The following is a 16,923-nucleotide window of genomic DNA, read 5'->3' as shown; positions in this document are numbered from 1 at the left end:
GAGACCCTTATATAGACCGACCTACCCCCGTCGCATCTGCACCGAATTCAAGCATCCCAAACGGGCTAACCAGAGGCTCTTCGCGTTTCTCCCGGAAATTCGATTTTTGGGAATTTCGGTTGGTCGCAGCTTGGCGGACCCACACAAGCTCGATTCAGGGTGCAGTTACGTGTTCTAGCTATCAACGCGGTTGATATACATATAACATACAACATAGGAATTGGAAATAATAATGGTTACAGTTATTGCAATTGCAATTGACTACAGCAATTGAGTAAAGAAGAAGAAGAAAAAGAATAAGAACAGAACTGTTGTATAAGTGAAGACGGCCCCGTCCGGGTGTAATCGGGTAAATACCAATACGGTACGGTAATACTCAACTCGGCGACTCATCAACTCATCATTGACCTGCCCGTGAGGTCATGCGAGAGGCCACTTGGCATCGTATATTGTATAGCCTCAGCGCCTGTACACTCGTGTACGCAGTATTGCCGTAATGGCATAAGACACACACAGTATCCATAGCTTAGTCTCTTTCTCAAACTATATCCACTCTCTCTATTCTAACATAAGAGCAAATGTGCCCCCCGGTGGTTAGAACTCGTAGTCAACTCTTCCTTCCCTTGAACCGCACAACCGCACTCACGCCCTCGGCTGAAAAAGAAACACATGCACCGACGGCCCTAGCGCCAGCGCTACTCGCTACTCGCAGCTGATGCGCTGGACAGCGCATAAGCCATTATTCTTCCGTCGATATAGTTATCCGCCCCCACGGATTCAAAGCCCGCGCAGTACTACTACATACCCAAATCACCAAATATATTCCCATAACCCAACGCGAGCCTCGAGAACGAAACCATGAGCCGCGGCTTATGATCCCAGGAACGACAATCTACCGCGCTCACTTTCCACGCCCTCCCGGATCTGCCCGAAAACATCGACTCTCGCACCGACTGTCTGGCCTGCACACGTCCCTCGATCAACGCGGTCTGATCCCAGCAACCACACCGAGTACGAAACACGTTTCAGGCACGATCCAGGCCGTAACAACAGCCACCTCAGGCTCGCGCTCACGCTGTCAGCGAAACACACGTCAATATTCACCGCCCCCGCCACAGACGGCCCTGGTGTCTTGCCCACAACATATGTAGACCGGTCATTGCGTATATCGTAGCCTTCGACGCGTTCCGTCACAGACCCACGTTCCTGTCCCCTATCTTCAAGCTGCGGATATATGTACATGCTGGTATGTTGTACCAGACCGGCCAGATCCGGTACCGGGCAGTGGGGATTCCGGCGCGAAGCGAAATGCTTCCTGTAGCTGTAGATTGATTTTGTTGGGAGCTAGCTGCTCCTGCTCGACGGATACGGATGCATCGGATACCGAGGGTATTCCGAGTCAATGCCGTGAGATGCGTCAGTCTCATCCCGGAAAGGGAATATGAACCAGCGCGTTTACTGGAAATTATTGTTTGTGTGTTTCATCTTTCCGGGATTGAAAACATTGGTTGCTGGTCGCGTGTACAACGTACATGTTTGCCTCGGCATTGTTAATTGGCAATGCTATGGATGGCGGAGATGCATTATTTCAGGTTGCGAACGATCTATCCTCTTAAGCATTCTATATGATATAGTTACACACTCTAAGTCAGTCTACGGAGTAGGTTGTAGGTAGTAATTCGTGCTTTGGAGCTGTGCACATGACCGTTCTTCAGCCACAGATAAGATCATCGGAATCCACTAGCTATACGCCATTAGGACTAGTTTTCGATCTGCGCGATCGAGATCCGACACCGTCAGTCTTGAGCTCTACAACTCAGAGGGATTTCCCAGCAGAGTTCCGGTGAATAAACTGACTGTAGCGTAGATAACAGGTATATAAAAAGTTGTTGGATGCCTAGTCAAATTGCAGCTTGAAATAATCCATGTTGAATTGATAAATTCAAGAGCTATATAGGCTTATTCATTAGATTGAAGTTCTCCCTAATAAGGGCTAAAGCCAGTTAAAGAAAGCGAGCAAGTATTAAACGGAAAGCAAGCCAGCATCTGCATCCTAAGAATCAGCCATAGAACTCTTCAGAGCACTAGTCAGGTCCACATGGAAGAAAGGCCGGTTGATTCCATCAACGGCCGCCATACAAGTACCGACACCAGATCGACCGCGACGACGATGGGTATTAACCTTCGTACTCTCACCAGTCTGCACAACCTGGATATTATCCTCAGTGACATCCATCACCGACGAGGCACTGCTCTCCTGCACATTCAGGCCAACTTCCAAGTCCTTTGACCATTCCTCCAACCCGCCGACTTGAGACTGAGTTACTAACGCAGGTAGTCCGCCATCCAATATCTCCGCAACATTAAAGATCGACCTCTGGCATCGAGGACCTGTCCCATCTGAGACGGTGGGGAACCCGAAGCCGGCGGCTGCGAGAGCACGCTTCGTCCATTTGTTGTGGATGTTCGCAAAGTGCCACTGCACGCTGTCTGGGGATGCCCAACGGTCAAGCTGGTTGCGGACGTCGATGAGGTTCTGCACGGATGTGACGTCTACGTTGTTGACGGCGGCGAAATCGAGAATTATAGCGCGCAGAGTTGGGAGTGGGGAAGTGGGTGCTTCCTCCGACAGAAGAAGTTTGCGTTCGGCGCGGGTTGGACCAGGGTCGTTCCAGGGTCTGTCGCCTGTTGTTTCCCATGCTTGTGGGTTTGTGCGCCGGGTCGCTTTGAAGATGTGGCTGACTAGGTGGTCTGTGTAGTGGTTTGCATTGGGGTAGTTGAATCCTTCGGAGACTCTGTAGATGAAGATTCCTGGGGCTGGCTGGTGGATCTTGATTCGGGGGTTTGTGCCACCGTCATGCTCGGTTGGGAGGTAGATTCTTCGAGATCCTTCGGTATCATCTTCGAATTCTGTGTTTGGGTCCCCCTGGGATGCGTTGAGGATATGGTCACCCACGACTGAATGGACCTGAATGTATCCCAGGAATTGACCCCGGGCTTTGGCAAGTCGGAAAAGGAGTACTGCTAGTGAGACGGCGATTGTGCAGTAAATTCCGGTCTCGATGGTTGAGAATATGATCACGATAACGCCCATGAAGAAGATGAGTGCGTCAATTGGAGATACACGCCAGAATTGATAGGTGATACGCGGCGGTGTAACGAGATCTCCTACTGCGTGGATGATCACGGCCGACAAGGACGATTTGGGAATGAAGAAGAACAAGGCAGGCAGCGCATAAATGGCAAGAAGGACGACAACGGCAGTGATCACACCCGCGAGGGGAGTTCGTACGCCGCACTTTGCTTTGATAGCAGTTCGGGAGAATGAACCTGTAGCTGGGTATGCACCCAAGAACGGACCGAGTAGGTTCGATATGCCAATTGCAATAAACTCCTGCGATGGGTCAATGGTATAGTTGTTGACACGACCGAATGATTTCGAGATAGCAATATGCTCAATCAGCAGAACAATCACAGCCGCAGGGAGCTCACCAAGAAATGCCTTGATAATTGGAATATCTATTTTGGGAACTCCTGCAGCCTTGAATCCGCGGGGGACATTACCGAGTAGCTTGAAGGCAGGATGGTCGCGTCGATGGAGATTGACCGCAGCGCTGATCATGGTGTAGAAGAGAACGACAAAGGCAGTGCGCAATGTCGACAGAAAGAAGAACAGCTTGGCCTTGTGGGGCTGCTTCCTCGTTCCGTAGTTGCACGCAGACCGTATACCATATAACATTGCCAACGCTGTGAGACCCATAGCAGCGTCCATCCGAGCGGATGGGAGATGCTTCAGCGTATCAATGATGATCTTATAGGTTGCCCCACGCGTAGAGAAATGCGCTTTCTCCCCGAGGACTGTCTTCACTTGACCTGCACAAACATTGATGGCGGACCCAGTCATGAAAGCGGTGATAGCAGGAAGGGGAATGAAGTCGACGATGAAGCCAAGACGCAGCAATCCGAGGAATAACACGATCGCACCGCAAATGATGGCCAGAGCGGAAGCAAGGACCGGTGGAGATATTTCGGGGTGAACTGCTTGAACCCTGATGATGATTGAACCCATGAGCGTAGACATGACCGCCACGGGCTGAGAGTGTTAGGTGTTTGTTTCCCAGGAAAGAACGGACTGATCCTACCCCAATAGTGATGTCCTTGGACGTTGCGAAGAACCAATAGATCAAGACCCCCATGAACGAAGAATAGAGACCGTACTCTGGGGGCAGCTTGGCTAGCTCAGCGTATGCCATACCCTGTGGAGTGACCACGGCGCCAACAGTAATGCCTGTCAAGAGCTGCAGATTAGTATCTGTATTTGACTATTCAAATGGAGTTTCTCACCTGCCACGAGATCCCCAATCAGCCATTGCACGTTGTAATACCCGATCCAATGGAGGAAAGGAAAGAGGCCCCAAACGTAGCGACGAACTTGAGGAGCGGTAGGTGTATGACCTCGAAACCAGTCGCCCACCGTAGGCTCACACTCGTAATAGCCATAAGTCCTGGTGTCATCTCCGACGACCGAGGGAATTGGACTCAAATCAATACGTAAAAGCTTTGCGAAAGCGTGACCGACTCGAGTCGAGATAGTCTCCGCCATTGTTGCGTCGGGTCTTTTCCGGCTCTTTGTAGTCTAGAGGGTCACAACCAGCGGCTCGCCAGATTGCTATAGAGAAGAGGAGTTGAAGAAGAAAGAAGAAAAGGGGAATGGCTAGTAATGATAGCCATATTGCGTCCATAAGGCCCGAACCATAGGGCTGATGGCTCATATACTTCGGTACGCGATGTCGTGCTTTTAGTGTTGATTGACCAAAACAATTGACTCTGACCAATCACAGCAGGTCTTGATAGTAGGTCATTCTCACGTCAGATGTGGGAGTTGACAGTCACTCTGGAGAGAAATAATAGGAGAGAATAAAATGTGGGAGATCAGTAGGAAAGCGTCGATCAAATTCTCGTAGGGCTGACCGCTTGGACCCACCCCGGATAGGGCTGATCTCTGATTTACATGTTGTATGTTATGTTGTATGTTCTGGAGCATGTATTATAGTCTTATGCACTTATTCCTCGATTAACTCTGCTGCCTGGAATTAGTTGCGTGTCAATTATGTGCCTTCGGTGTGGGACTTCTTGTGGAACGTGCTATCACCCCTTTGTCCCCATCGCATTCGACCTATAATACTCTCCAGCCTTCCTGAATTCCCCGAGAATATGAATTGCCCCTATATACTCCGTGGTCGACAGTTCTGTGCCTGTGGCGAAGGTGGAGAGAAGCGGGTACCTGAGCTACCCCACAAACATGGAATGGCTTCCTTTTCGGGTTAGCCTTGCCAGTTTGGGTTTAGCGTCAAAACACCTCCTGGTCGGACCGGGAGCTCCTTTGCTGAGTAAGGATCCTTGCATTTTCGCCGGTCCGGGATATTCAGCTATTCCTCCGCTGGTAGTACATACAAACAACATAATTTGAGCGGCCACTTGCCTTCACCATTGCAACCGGCCATATCTAACCACGATACTCTGGTGATATTGATATCCCCATCAGAAACCAATGCTCCTCGTTGTCAGAATTCATAAGCTCGTGGACAAGTCTCTCATACATGGCAAGGCTCCTTCCGACTTTAGAAATACCTGTACTGCGTCTAATATTCACGAGGATCTTGCAAACCACGGAGGGTGAAGAACAAATCTGGCTCTGTGACAAAAGATGGCCTATCAAAACTAATATCTGCTCCGTAATGACAAGAGTTGACTAACGATCTTGGCTAAAGTTGGGGCCCCAGCCCCGGATTTATGGGTTGACCAAGCACCAGAAACGGCCTACCCACCTAGGTGGGCTACGGGTCATGAGCTAAGGCGTACATTAGCATGGTTCCCGCGGCGTTGATCTTCAATGCCGCCATGGAATGGTTTAAAGGGGTTTCGGTTCCACTTGTTGTCTCATCGACCCGCGACAATTACAGCCGCATTCCATGCATAAGAGAGACTATTTCCATCGTCCTTCAGAACGATAGCATCTTGTCCTCAGCGAGTCTTGTGTCTCACAAGTGGGAGTTTGACCATACCCTTGAGTCCCTGATTGCCAAGCGTATGCTCAAACGATGCGGAGACCTCTTGGTCTCGAAAGCACGGGTGATCCTGAGTATCCACTAGCTCAAGAGCGGCTGCTGCTTATATGGTACTAATGCACGAGAAACTCAATGTATAGTCGGGCCGTCTGTTCTTATGGACACTGGGGCTCCGGTTGAAGTATGGCTGTTAGTTGTGCAGTTGATGTCGCTAGCCTGGCTGAAAGCTCATTTCCCTGAGAAATGACACTGCTCAGTATAAAGAAGTGGATGGCCGCCGTTGGTGACTTTGATGCACTGCCTCTTGGATCCCCATCCATCCCGTTGGATCTCAGGCGATGACTTCTTTCATTTTTTAGTCTTGATTCTTTTTCAATCATAACATTATACACAGACCCTAGGGAAATACCTCGGCCCTGAAGACGAGGCAGTGTTTGATATGAAAGGGTGTTTGGAAAGAAGAGAAGAGGAGGAAGTAGCTATTTGTGGCTGATGGCCTTGATATTTGTATCGTTTTCTAGTACATATGGTCAGGTAGCTTCTACATCTTTGCTAGTTATACACAATAATTATTCGTTGTCCCGTCTAAACATTATGCCAAGAGGAAAATTAACCTTCGTTCTCTGACCGCATCGTACCTTCCCAAATAGGCAGCTGAGCACTTGGGCTAGACTTACCTAATAAATGCCTAATGAGGGAAAGCCCTAATTATGTTGGTCTGAGTGTAAGCATAGACATTAGTGAGGAACTTGCTCAATAGGTTAAAATTAGTCGATATGGAGACACCTGGTATAAGCATTCGGTATCAAAACCAACCTCATATTTATATATCGTATACAAGCTCCCCTTAATCTTCCGCCTCCGCATATACTCCACTAACCAGACTTGATTTTACCTAGGCAACGATAGCCGATAATTCCCCCCCGGGAGGAGACTAGTGGGGTTTGAAAAGGAGAACAAGACCAACACTCGGGTTCAATCTGGTCCAACTCCTCCGTATACTATTTTTACTCCGTTAGATTGGCCTCTCCTGCGGAGTCCGCTTCGGGACCGGGAAGCCGACCACACCCGCGTATATATATCTGCTGGGACGAACTACGGAGTAGACGAAAGTCGGTGGAATACAAAAGTTCAGTCTTCCTAGGAACTGCAGAAAGCTCAGGCCAGTGCAGATTACTGCAGCTATGTGCTTGTGCTTTGAGCCGGAAAAGCGGCTTCGGAGGCCCAAGCTTAGGGAGGTCGCACGCAGCACGCAATGCACGAGAGCTACTAGTGTGAGGCACGAGCTTTTGCGAAATCTGTAGATTCCGGATCCTTGAAATTGGGCGCTGCGTCGTACGGAGAAATAATAGAATGGCGATCCGTAGTGTTCCGCATATATGGGCCCTGAGCCAGAGAAAAAAAAACATCAGCCAATCCGTGGAGAAACTATTGAAAATGGAACATCCACCATATGTTGTCCTTTTATTTTGGGGATCACTGCAATAATGACTCAAGGACCATATGACAGGTGGATAAGAACCTTGCGGCCTGCCATTGGCGCCGGTTTATCAATTGGGGGTCGACGCTTTTTTAGCGCCCAATTCGGGTTCGATTGACGGGGTTGTCGTTTGGACTGTGCCACCAGAAGGAGGGGAAACGAGGCAGATGTTGTATCAAGATAGTCCACCGACTGTATATCATACGGTTGCACCGCCAGAAGAAGCAAAAAGCGAGAAGGTCAAACAATAAACCTCGGCCAGCTTCACCGCATATTGGAAGTGGAGAGCCGGATGAAAGAGCGCGCAAAGTACGAGCGGCCATTGGACGTCGAGCTCCAGCGATGCTCCAGAGGTGAAAGACGAAAAGACCAAAGAGGAAAGGCGCCATGTAGTCACTATGCCAACTGTTTCCCCACTGTGAGCTGTGCCGTGACGGGCCTTTTTTTTTTTGTACATTTTGGGCTGAGATTTTTTTCTGCCTTTTTCCCCTCCTCCCATACTCTCACAATAATCCATTGCCCTTTTGCTCTGTGAGCTTGTGTTTTCTGTACACGATAAATCTAGCGTTAAATCTTTGCTGGTCAAATTGTGAAAAACCCCCAATCTCCTAATATCCCATCCATCATCTTTTTACGACATTACGACCTTGAAACGAAATAAACCATGGCCAGCGTGCAAGAGCCACTGATCCCGGAAAGCCATGTGCTGCCAACAGATGCACCAGTTGAACCAATTTCTTTCTCAGATGAGAAATCCACTGCCAGCGCGACCAAGGCAGATCTGAGCGAATCGACTGCCTCGCTCGACTCCACAGCACCACAATCCAAAGATGCAACCCAACCCGAGGTCCCCTTGACCGCCGCGGAAAGGAAGAAGGCCAAGAAGGCAAAGAAGAAGCAGCAAAAGAGACAGGAGAGTATTAGCTCCCTGGCTGCTTCGACGCGAGAAAATTCTGCCGAGCCCGTGGAGGAATCACCAGTCGAAGCTCCCAAGGCAGCTGCGCCCGCTGCCGAGCCAGTGGTGGAGGAAAAGCCTGTCGCTTCCACCAATGTAGAACCCGAGGTTGCTGAGCCTATCACGGACGAGCTAAAGACTGCCGAGGCCGTTCCTGAAGTCGCCGCCGAGCCGATCGCCGAAGAGCCTCCCGCGGCAGAAATCAAGACTGTCGAGGAGGAGCCTACCACCGAAGAGAAGCCTACCATCGAGGAAACGGCTACCGAGGCCACTTCCGCTGAGGCTGCCGTTGAGCAGCCTGCCGAAGCTGTCGTGGAAGAATCCAAGGCGGTGGAGGATATCACTGAACCTACCAAGGAAGAGTCAGAGACTGTCGAGGCCGTTCCTGAAGCTGCCAAGGAAGAGACTGCCACTGAAACTGCCGTGGAAGAATCAAAACCCGTCGACACTACTCCTGAAACCATCGCAGAGCCTGTCGTCGAAGAGACTCCCGCCATGGAGGAATCGAAGACTGTGGAAGCTGTTCCTGAAATCGCCCAGGCGCCCGCTGTCGAAGAATCCAAGGCTGAGGAAGTTTCCGAGCCTACCACTGAAGCTGCCACGGAAGAAAAGACTACCGAGGCTGTCGCAGAGCCTATCGTCGAAGAGACTCCAGCTGTTTCAGAATCCAAGGCCGAGGAGGCTATTCCTGAAATCGCCCAGGAGACTCCCGTCGAAGAACCCAAGGTTGAGGTTGCCGATCTAATCGAGACGCCTGCCACTGAAGAAAAGGCCGTCGAAGAAACTCCCGCCGTGGAGGAATCCAAGACCGAGGAGGTTGTTCCTGAAATTGCACAGGAGTCGCCCGCCGTTGAGGAATCGAAGCCTTCCGCAGAAACAGCCGAAAACGCCACAGAAGAAAAGGCCATCGAGGCCGTCCCCGAGACTGTCACCGAAAAGACCCCTAGCGCTGAAGAATCCCAGGCTGAGGTTGCTGAGCCCATCACCGAGGAGAAGCCTGCCGTGGAAGAAAAGGCTGTCGAGGACGCTCCTGTTGCTGTCGCAGAGCTTGTCGAAGAAACTCCCGCCGTGGAAGAATCCAAGACCGAAGAGGTTGCTACACCTGCTGAAGAAAAGGCTGTCGAGACCGCCTCCGAAACCCCCGCTGTGGAAGAATCCAAGGCCGAGGAGCCTATTCCTGAAATCGTCCAGGAGTCGCCCGCAGTTGAAGAATCGAAGCCTGTCATAGAAACCACCGCAGAGGAAAAGACTGGCGAAGTCGTCCCCGAGACTGTCGCCGAGGAGACCCCCACCGCTGAAGCTGTCTTGGAAGAATCAAAGCCCGTTGAGACCATTTCTGAGACTGTCGCCGAGCCTGCTGTGGAAGAATCTAAGGCTGAGGAGGTTGCTACACCTGCTAGCGAAGAAAAAGCTGTCGAGACCGCCTCCGAAACCCCCGCTGTGGAAGAATCTAAGGCCGTCGAGGTTGCTGAACCTACCACTGAGGAGAAGCCCATTCCTGAGGAAACGGCTGTCGAGGCTACCCCTGAAACTGTTGCAGAAACTGTCATCGAAGAAACTCCCGCCGTGGAAGAATCCAAGCCCGTCGAGGCTGCCCCTGAAATCGCCCAGGAGACACCCGCAGTTGAGGAATCCAAGGTCGAGGAGGTTGCTGAGCCTATTACCAAGGAAGAGCCTACTACTGAAGAAAAGACCACCGAGGCTGCTCCTGAAACTGTCGCAGAGGCTATCACCGAAGAAAAGCCCACCGCTGAATCCGCCACAGAAGAGTCGAAGCCCGCCGAGTCTGTTGCCGAAACCGTTGCTGAACCGGTTGTCGAGGAGACTCCCGCCGCTGAAGCTGCCGTGGAAGAATCCAAGCCCGTCGAGGCTATTCCTGAGACTATCGCAGAGCCTATCGTCGAAGAAACTCCCGCCGTGGACGAATCCAAAACTGTCGAGGCTACCCCCGAGACCGTTCAAGAGACCCCCGTAGTCGAAGAATCCAAGGTTGAGGAGGTTGCTGAGCCTCTCGCCGCGGAAAAGGCCGTCGATGCTGCTCCCGAAGCTGTCGAAGAAACCCCCGCGGTGGAAGAATCCACCATTGTCGTCCCTGAAACCGTCCAGGATACCCCCGCCACCGAAGCAGCCGTGGAAGAGTCCAAGCCTGCCGAGGAGCCAGTAACCGAGAAGGCTGTCCAGGAACCGACTGTGGAGGTGGAGGCCGAGAACAGTGCTGACACCACCGTTGCTGTTCCAGAAATTGCTTCAGAGGCAACTGCTGTGGAGCCGACTGTCGAGGTTTCCGAGCCTACCAAGGAGGTGGCTGAAGAGACTCCCGTTGAGCAACCTGTCACTGAGGAATCGACTGCTGAGCCAATCAAGGAGACCGAGATTGCTGAGCCCATTCCCGAGCAGACTGTCGATGCTGTCAAGGAATCTGCTGTCGAGGAGCCCACTGAGGTTGCTGCCGTGGAGACAACCACCACTGAGCCCACCACCGAAGCAATTGAAGAGCCTGCCACCGTTGTCGCCGAGGAGGCCACTGCTGAGAAGGCTCAGGAGCCTATTGAGGTCGAGTCTGTCAAGGAGACCACCGAACAGGCCGCAGCAGAGGAACCAGTTGTGGCGGAGCCTGTTGTTGAAACCACTAAGGAATTGACTCCTGAGGAGTCTCCCGTTGTTGAGACCGCCATTGCTGAGGCTGCTGCTGCCGCTACTCTCACTGAGGAGTCTGTCGCTGCTTCCGAGACCACTGAAACCGCCGCCATTCCCGCAGCTGCTGCCGCTGCTCATGTCACTGAGGAATCTACTGCTACTATTCCTCAGGCTGCCGCCGCCATTGTTGAGGAAAACGCCACTCCTATTGAGTCTGTGCAAGAACCAGTGGAGGAGACTGTCCCCGCTGAAACTGCCAAGGAAGTCGCCGTTGAGCAGCCGGAAGCTACCAAGCCTGAGGAAGTAACCGAGCAGACAACCGAAGAGCTCGTTGCTGACAAGGCCATCGAAGAGCCCGTTGCTGAGACCTCTGCCCCAGAGCCGGTGGTGGAAGAGACTCCCGTTGAGTCCGCCAAGGAACTTATCGTCGAGGAGCCCATCAAGTCTTCCACCGAGGCTCCTACCGTCGCTGATGTTACTGCAGACGAGGCCGAGAAGGTCGAGAAGAAGCAACCCGAGATTGAAGGTGTTGCTGAGCCAGTCGTCTCTGAGCAGACCGAGACTGCTGCCGCTGCCACTGTTGAAGAGCCTGTTTCTCAAAACGCTGAGCCTGCTGTCGCCGAAGAGAAGCCCGTGGATGAGCCAGTCACTGTTTCAGAGGCTGTTGAAGTTGCTGCCGCTGCTGCGGCCGTGGCCGTGGCCGAGGCTGTCATTGCCGAGCCCGCTGTTGCTGAAACTCCCGTTGTCGAAGAAAAGACCATCGATGAGCCAATTGCTGTTCTCGAAACCGCAGCTGAGTCTACTGCTGAGTCTGTCCCCGAACAGACTCCCGAGGTGGCACCCGTTGTTGAAGAATCTGCTACTGAGGCACCAGCTACTGATAAGGCCGAGGATGTGACTGAGCCCGTCATTGTTGAGCCCACTATCCAGGCTATTGAAGTTGCTGAAGTACCAGTCGTGGAGGAGCAGGTTACCGAAGAGCCTGTGAAGGTTGAAGAGCCCGTTGAAGCTGCTGCTCCCGCGGAGCAAACTCCCGAGGCAGCTCCAGTGGAGGAATCTACTAAGGAGCTCGAGCCCGAGACAACTGTGCTGGAGGAAGTTGTCATCGAGCAGCCCGCCGTCGTTGCTGAAGAGGCTGCAGCCGAAGCGCCAGTTGTTGCTGAGGTTGTCGAAGAGCCCGTACAAGAGGATGCCAACGCTGAGGTCCTAGAACAGTCTACTTTTGTCGTGGAGACCATTTCTGCAAATGAGGTCGATGTTGTGGCTATTTCTGAGTCGATTTCCTATGCAGACGAGCCCGAGATTGTCGCTGAGACATCTGATGTGAAGGAGTCGATTCAGCCCTCCACCTCTGATATCGAAACATCGGCACCAACTGAGCCCGAAGCCAAGCAAGAAGAGACCGCTAGGTCCGCCTCTGACGAAGCCACCGAGGATACTGGCATCAGCACCGAGATTCTTGGTGCTGGTGCTGCTGTCGCTGCCGCCATTGCTGGCGCCAGCGTGGCCGCTGTTGCTCACCACGAATCCGAGACTGCAGCAGAGACCAATGCAGACAAGGAATCCGTTCCGAAGGCTGAGACCCAGCCCCAGGTTCCCGCAGCAGATGCACAGTCCACAGACGGTAAGCCAACACCGTTCTATACTTCATACCAACCGTCTGCCATATCTCTCGAAACTGATCCCGCTCTTGCAGCTCTTGCTGGCGACCGCGAAGCCCTTCTTAGCAAGCTCAACCAACCCTCTACAGACCAACTGCCCACGGCTACCCAGCAACCATCGGTCGCGACAGTCGAAAGTGCCACCGAGTCCCAGCCTGCCGCCGAGGCCAGCAAAGGAATTACCGAACCCGCTGCAAATGCATCCGACGCTCAGCCTGATGCCGACAATGCGCTTACACCAAAGAATAATGATGAGGATGCTCGCTCGTCGAGTCAGAACCGGTCAGTGACTGCTGTTTCTCTAAATGGTGCACCTGACAGCTGGCTCAAAGCAATCCTGCGCACTGTCTTTGTGAATTTCTTTGGGGCCATCTTTTCACCTTTCCGTCGCCACAAGGCCTCCAATTAGACTGAATCTTGTGTTTTCCCGTGCTTTGTCTTCTAGCCAACTGTTTTTATTTCCTTGTGTCTCTCTCCTATCTCTCACTGTTGAAGAAATTTGTGGTCATGATGCAAATTCTGTTTTCAAGCTGATTAACTGACGCTCGATCAGCAATTTGTTTTTCATTGCGATTTTTGCCATGCCCTTTCTCGCGATCTTCTGGGGTTATTCTTGAGCCGTCGATTCTCGATACTGCCGGAGGCGGTGGCGGTGACGGTCACGTGTATCCAGGAGCCCTTGGAAGTTCGAGGATCTATATCCGTGGAATTACGGGATGTGCGTGGCACCACGAAGTATAAAACCTCTCCGGGTGTCCCCCAACCCACTCACTGATTTTATTCCCCTGTATTATCTGTTCCTGGTTCATATTTACGAATTTCATTTGCGTTTTGCTTTGCTTTGCTTACATCTTATGGTTAATGATTTCCTTTTGTTGTCTCCAATGCTATGTTGGTGTTGGCATTGCCGGCCGCTCTTGATGGATCTGTCTGGCTTGCTACTTATCCAGTATACTTATGACATGAATTTGATGAATAAATTCTACTTGAACTGTCTTTGTGCTTGTTTGCCTGTAATCTTCTGGTTTCTTTGCCCATGTATTGGTATCTATGTGCTGGACTTCCTTTGTTCTTGGATTGTTGCACTTCACTATGCTTTTGTGTATGCGTAACATGTTAGAAAGTTGGTATATAGACTTGCGACTTTGCCAGCTTTCTTTAGGTAGAGATTCTCTTTGCCTTTGCGTTTCGTTGCTGGTGTGTTGGTGTCCGTATCTTCGATTCGAGTATGTCAAATACAGAGAACCTGGGCCATGAAGTGCCCACGTGGAAGGCTCCTTCGATATGGGGTATATGAGCCATAATAAGGTCTTAGGCAGCCGTGCCTTCCCTTCGGTTTCAATGGTGGTTGTCATCATAGTCTCTCGGGCACGTGTCCGCGGTTGTTGACCCTGTCCTCTTCGCTTGTTGTTGCCACACACACGTCTTCCTTTTCTTCTTTTCTCCCAACCATTATCACAACTTTCACCATTTGCTCTGGAAAACATCAGGAAAATGGCGAGAAAAAGTCAAGGTTAGTAGATTCCCTTCATTTTTGAAGCATTCATCGCCTTTTACCTCATGGAGTGTCTCTTTCGGTGGACATGGGCCCCGTGTCTATCGAGCACACCATGGAACTGGGCCTTTTCCCTTTTCATCGGAACCTAGTCTTCCTATGAGCCTGAGCCTGGCTCCCAATAATCAGGTCTCCTCCTCCTCCTTATGGGATTGAGCCTCGCTTCTGGGAATCAGGTCTCTTCTCTGTGGGGTTGAGCCTGGCTCTTGGGAATTGGGTTTCTTCTCTGTGAGATTGAGCCGGTTCTTGAGAATAGGGTGGATTGGGCCATTCTGCCTGCAGAATCGGACATCAGCTTGGCTCCTGGGAATCGGGTACCTTGCTATAGAATCGGCATGATTCTTTTGAATCAGATCTCTTTCTTGAGCTATGGATCGGTTCTTTGAATCATATTCCTTTCTTTGGTATTGCGGTTGATTCCTTGAGGTCAGATGCTTGGCTCTGTACAGGCAAACCCCTCTCTATGGTGGTCCTTTCTATAGAAGCAAGTCCGGTGGGTAAAGGAATCATTCTTTGCTCATAGAATATGCCTCGAAAGAAACGATAGAGAAAGAGACACTCAAAAACATGAGAGATATCTATGACTTTGGTCTCACATGGTCAATTGAAGGCTTTCACTTCCTGTTTATTTCGAAGCAAGAAGGGTTAACATGAGTCACTGACACTTGATTTCCTAACAGACACCGATTCGGAAGGTCCCCGCGGCCGTACTGGCCGCCCTGACACTCCCTCCTCTGCAACTTCGTCTCGTTCTCGTCGCAGCACCCTCTCCCAGATCGTACAATTCGACGAGCCCGACATGTGTAACCCACTGGCATCTCCCCGTTCTGACGTGACTGTCACTGCAGTCCCAGTGTCTGCCCCTGTCAAGTCGACCAATCCTAAGGTTGGTTTGCCTTCTGGCAGTGTCGCAGGCAGCAGTTCGCAGTCCTTGGAACTGCCTGAGCCTTCGCTTAACAAACGTAACGCGTTCGCACAGCAACAAGGAAAATTCCCCTCCCACCTTTCTTCCCACCCTTCTCGTTCTTCTCTCCGTGCTACCACTCTCCGTTCTTCTTCCATCCCCCCTGTCCCTCCTCTTCCAATCTCCATCCTGAAGAATCGACCGGGCAACCTCACCCTGACTGAATTCAAACCTCGCTCTTGTTCTGCTCCCCCATCTCCACCCAAGATGGCTGGAAATCCTGACTTTCCGGATGGCAACAACAAGCCACTCCCCGTGTCTCCTAGATACGACCTTCACACACCCAGCCCTCGCGCACCCATCTTCAGAAGGGATGACATGCACCGTCCCAGTCTTAGTTCCATGGAGCGCACTAGCGGTGTCAGTCTTACCACCGTGCCACGTTCCAACTTGACTCTCAAAGATCTTCCTGAGGCTGTTCGATCTCTTCAGTATCGTTATGAGACAGACATTCAGCGACTGTCAAAGAAGATCGACAACATCAACAAGCTCGAACAGAAAGTCGATGACTTTGTTACCGTGACCCGGGACTACATTAAGGACCAAATGGATGCCCAACTTGAGCGCCAGTCTGACATGTCTTTCGAGGTTACCAAGGCGAAGCTTGACGTGGATGACGTCAAGGAGCAGGTTCACGACCTCAAGGAACAGGTCGCCGAAATCAAGGAGGTGGTTCACGACATGCGCAGCGACATCAACGAGCTGACCTCGTCTTTCGGTAACCTGAGTGCCAAAGTCGACATGTGCCTCGGGGGAACGGACAACCCCGATGAGCAATTCCTGGCCTACCAACGTCGAAAGAACAAAGAGATCGACGAGGATATTGAGGAGATCGGGTCTCAGACTGAAGACCACGGAAAGCAGCTTCTCTACTTGAGACAGATGCTGATCCGCAGCAACACTGCTCTCCGAGTCCTGCAAGATGAGCACGGACTCAAGATGTCTGATGACGTGGAAAGGATTCTTCCACCCAACCCTTTGCCTGCACGGGATACCGTTGCACCCACTGGGACCCTGAGGACTCGTGTGTCCTCTGGGGTTGGAGCAATTTCGCCAGCAACGGCGGCTCCCCCAGTACCAGTCGCGGCGTCCGCGACAATGACTTCGCCAGGATCGAGCTCTGCAAAGAGTTCGATTCCTCGTCGGTCGAAGAAGAGGGGCTCGAAGAAGTCCGCCAGCTCTTCTTCCGCGAAGGAGACCACCGAGGGGGAGGCAGCCCCCTCTGTGCCCACCATTCCTTAGGGAATTCGCATCCCCCGGGATGCTGTCGGTGATGTGCCCGTCCCACTCGCCGACGTTCACACTCTGTCCCGGCCTCAGCCAAATGAGGTCGGGATCTCCACGATCCGGACCGCGGAGCCTTCGGGCCGCGTGTCCCCCAGTTGAGCCTGGCAAGGATGGGGGCTCGCAGGTAAGCTCGCTTGCTTGCGAGCCATGCCAGTGCTCAACATGATGCAAGTACAACCAGAAAAAAAAAAAAAAAAAAAAAACCAAAAAAAAAAAAAAAAAAAAAAAACACAACCAAAAAAAAAAACAAAAAAAGGTTTTTGTGTTTTTTGCGACCAGGGGCCCAGGTTTGGAAGGTTAAAGTTTTGTATTAAAA

The 16,923-nt window shown here is 51.6% G+C and overlaps 3 protein-coding genes across 3 annotated transcripts; 2 read left to right on the top strand and 1 right to left on the bottom strand.

The window, feature by feature from the left end:
• Nucleotides 1-2,053: 2,053 nt before the first annotated feature.
• Nucleotides 2,054-4,603, bottom strand: LCP9604111_1036 (SLC26/SulP family anion transporter; the record flags this gene model as incomplete). The annotated part of the gene is made up of 3 exons (XM_039074083.1): nt 2,054-4,093; nt 4,143-4,288; nt 4,345-4,603. The coding sequence occupies 3 exons, from the start codon at nt 4,601-4,603 to the stop codon at nt 2,054-2,056; spliced, it is 2,445 nt and encodes an 814-aa protein (XP_038933584.1).
• Nucleotides 4,604-8,212: 3,609 nt separating this feature from the next.
• On the top strand, nt 8,213-13,210 carry LCP9604111_1035 (PT repeat family protein; the record flags this gene model as incomplete). Its single annotated transcript, XM_039074072.1, has 2 exons — nt 8,213-12,764; nt 12,837-13,210. The coding sequence occupies 2 exons, from the start codon at nt 8,213-8,215 to the stop codon at nt 13,208-13,210; spliced, it is 4,926 nt and encodes a 1,641-aa protein (XP_038933583.1).
• Nucleotides 13,211-14,029: 819 nt separating this feature from the next.
• LCP9604111_1034 (uncharacterized protein) lies at nt 14,030-16,562 on the top strand (the record flags this gene model as incomplete). Its single annotated transcript, XM_039074061.1, has 2 exons — nt 14,030-14,090; nt 15,052-16,562. The coding sequence occupies 2 exons, from the start codon at nt 14,030-14,032 to the stop codon at nt 16,560-16,562; spliced, it is 1,572 nt and encodes a 523-aa protein (XP_038933582.1).
• Between the last annotated feature and the right edge of the window lie 361 nt (nt 16,563-16,923).

The sequence above is a fragment of the Penicillium roqueforti genome (genome assembly GCF_015533775.1).
Source record: "Penicillium roqueforti strain LCP96 04111 chromosome Unknown scaffold_01, whole genome shotgun sequence".
NCBI classification, from domain to species: domain Eukaryota; kingdom Fungi; phylum Ascomycota; class Eurotiomycetes; order Eurotiales; family Aspergillaceae; genus Penicillium; species Penicillium roqueforti.
This window is presented reverse-complemented; position numbering and strand designations above follow the sequence as displayed.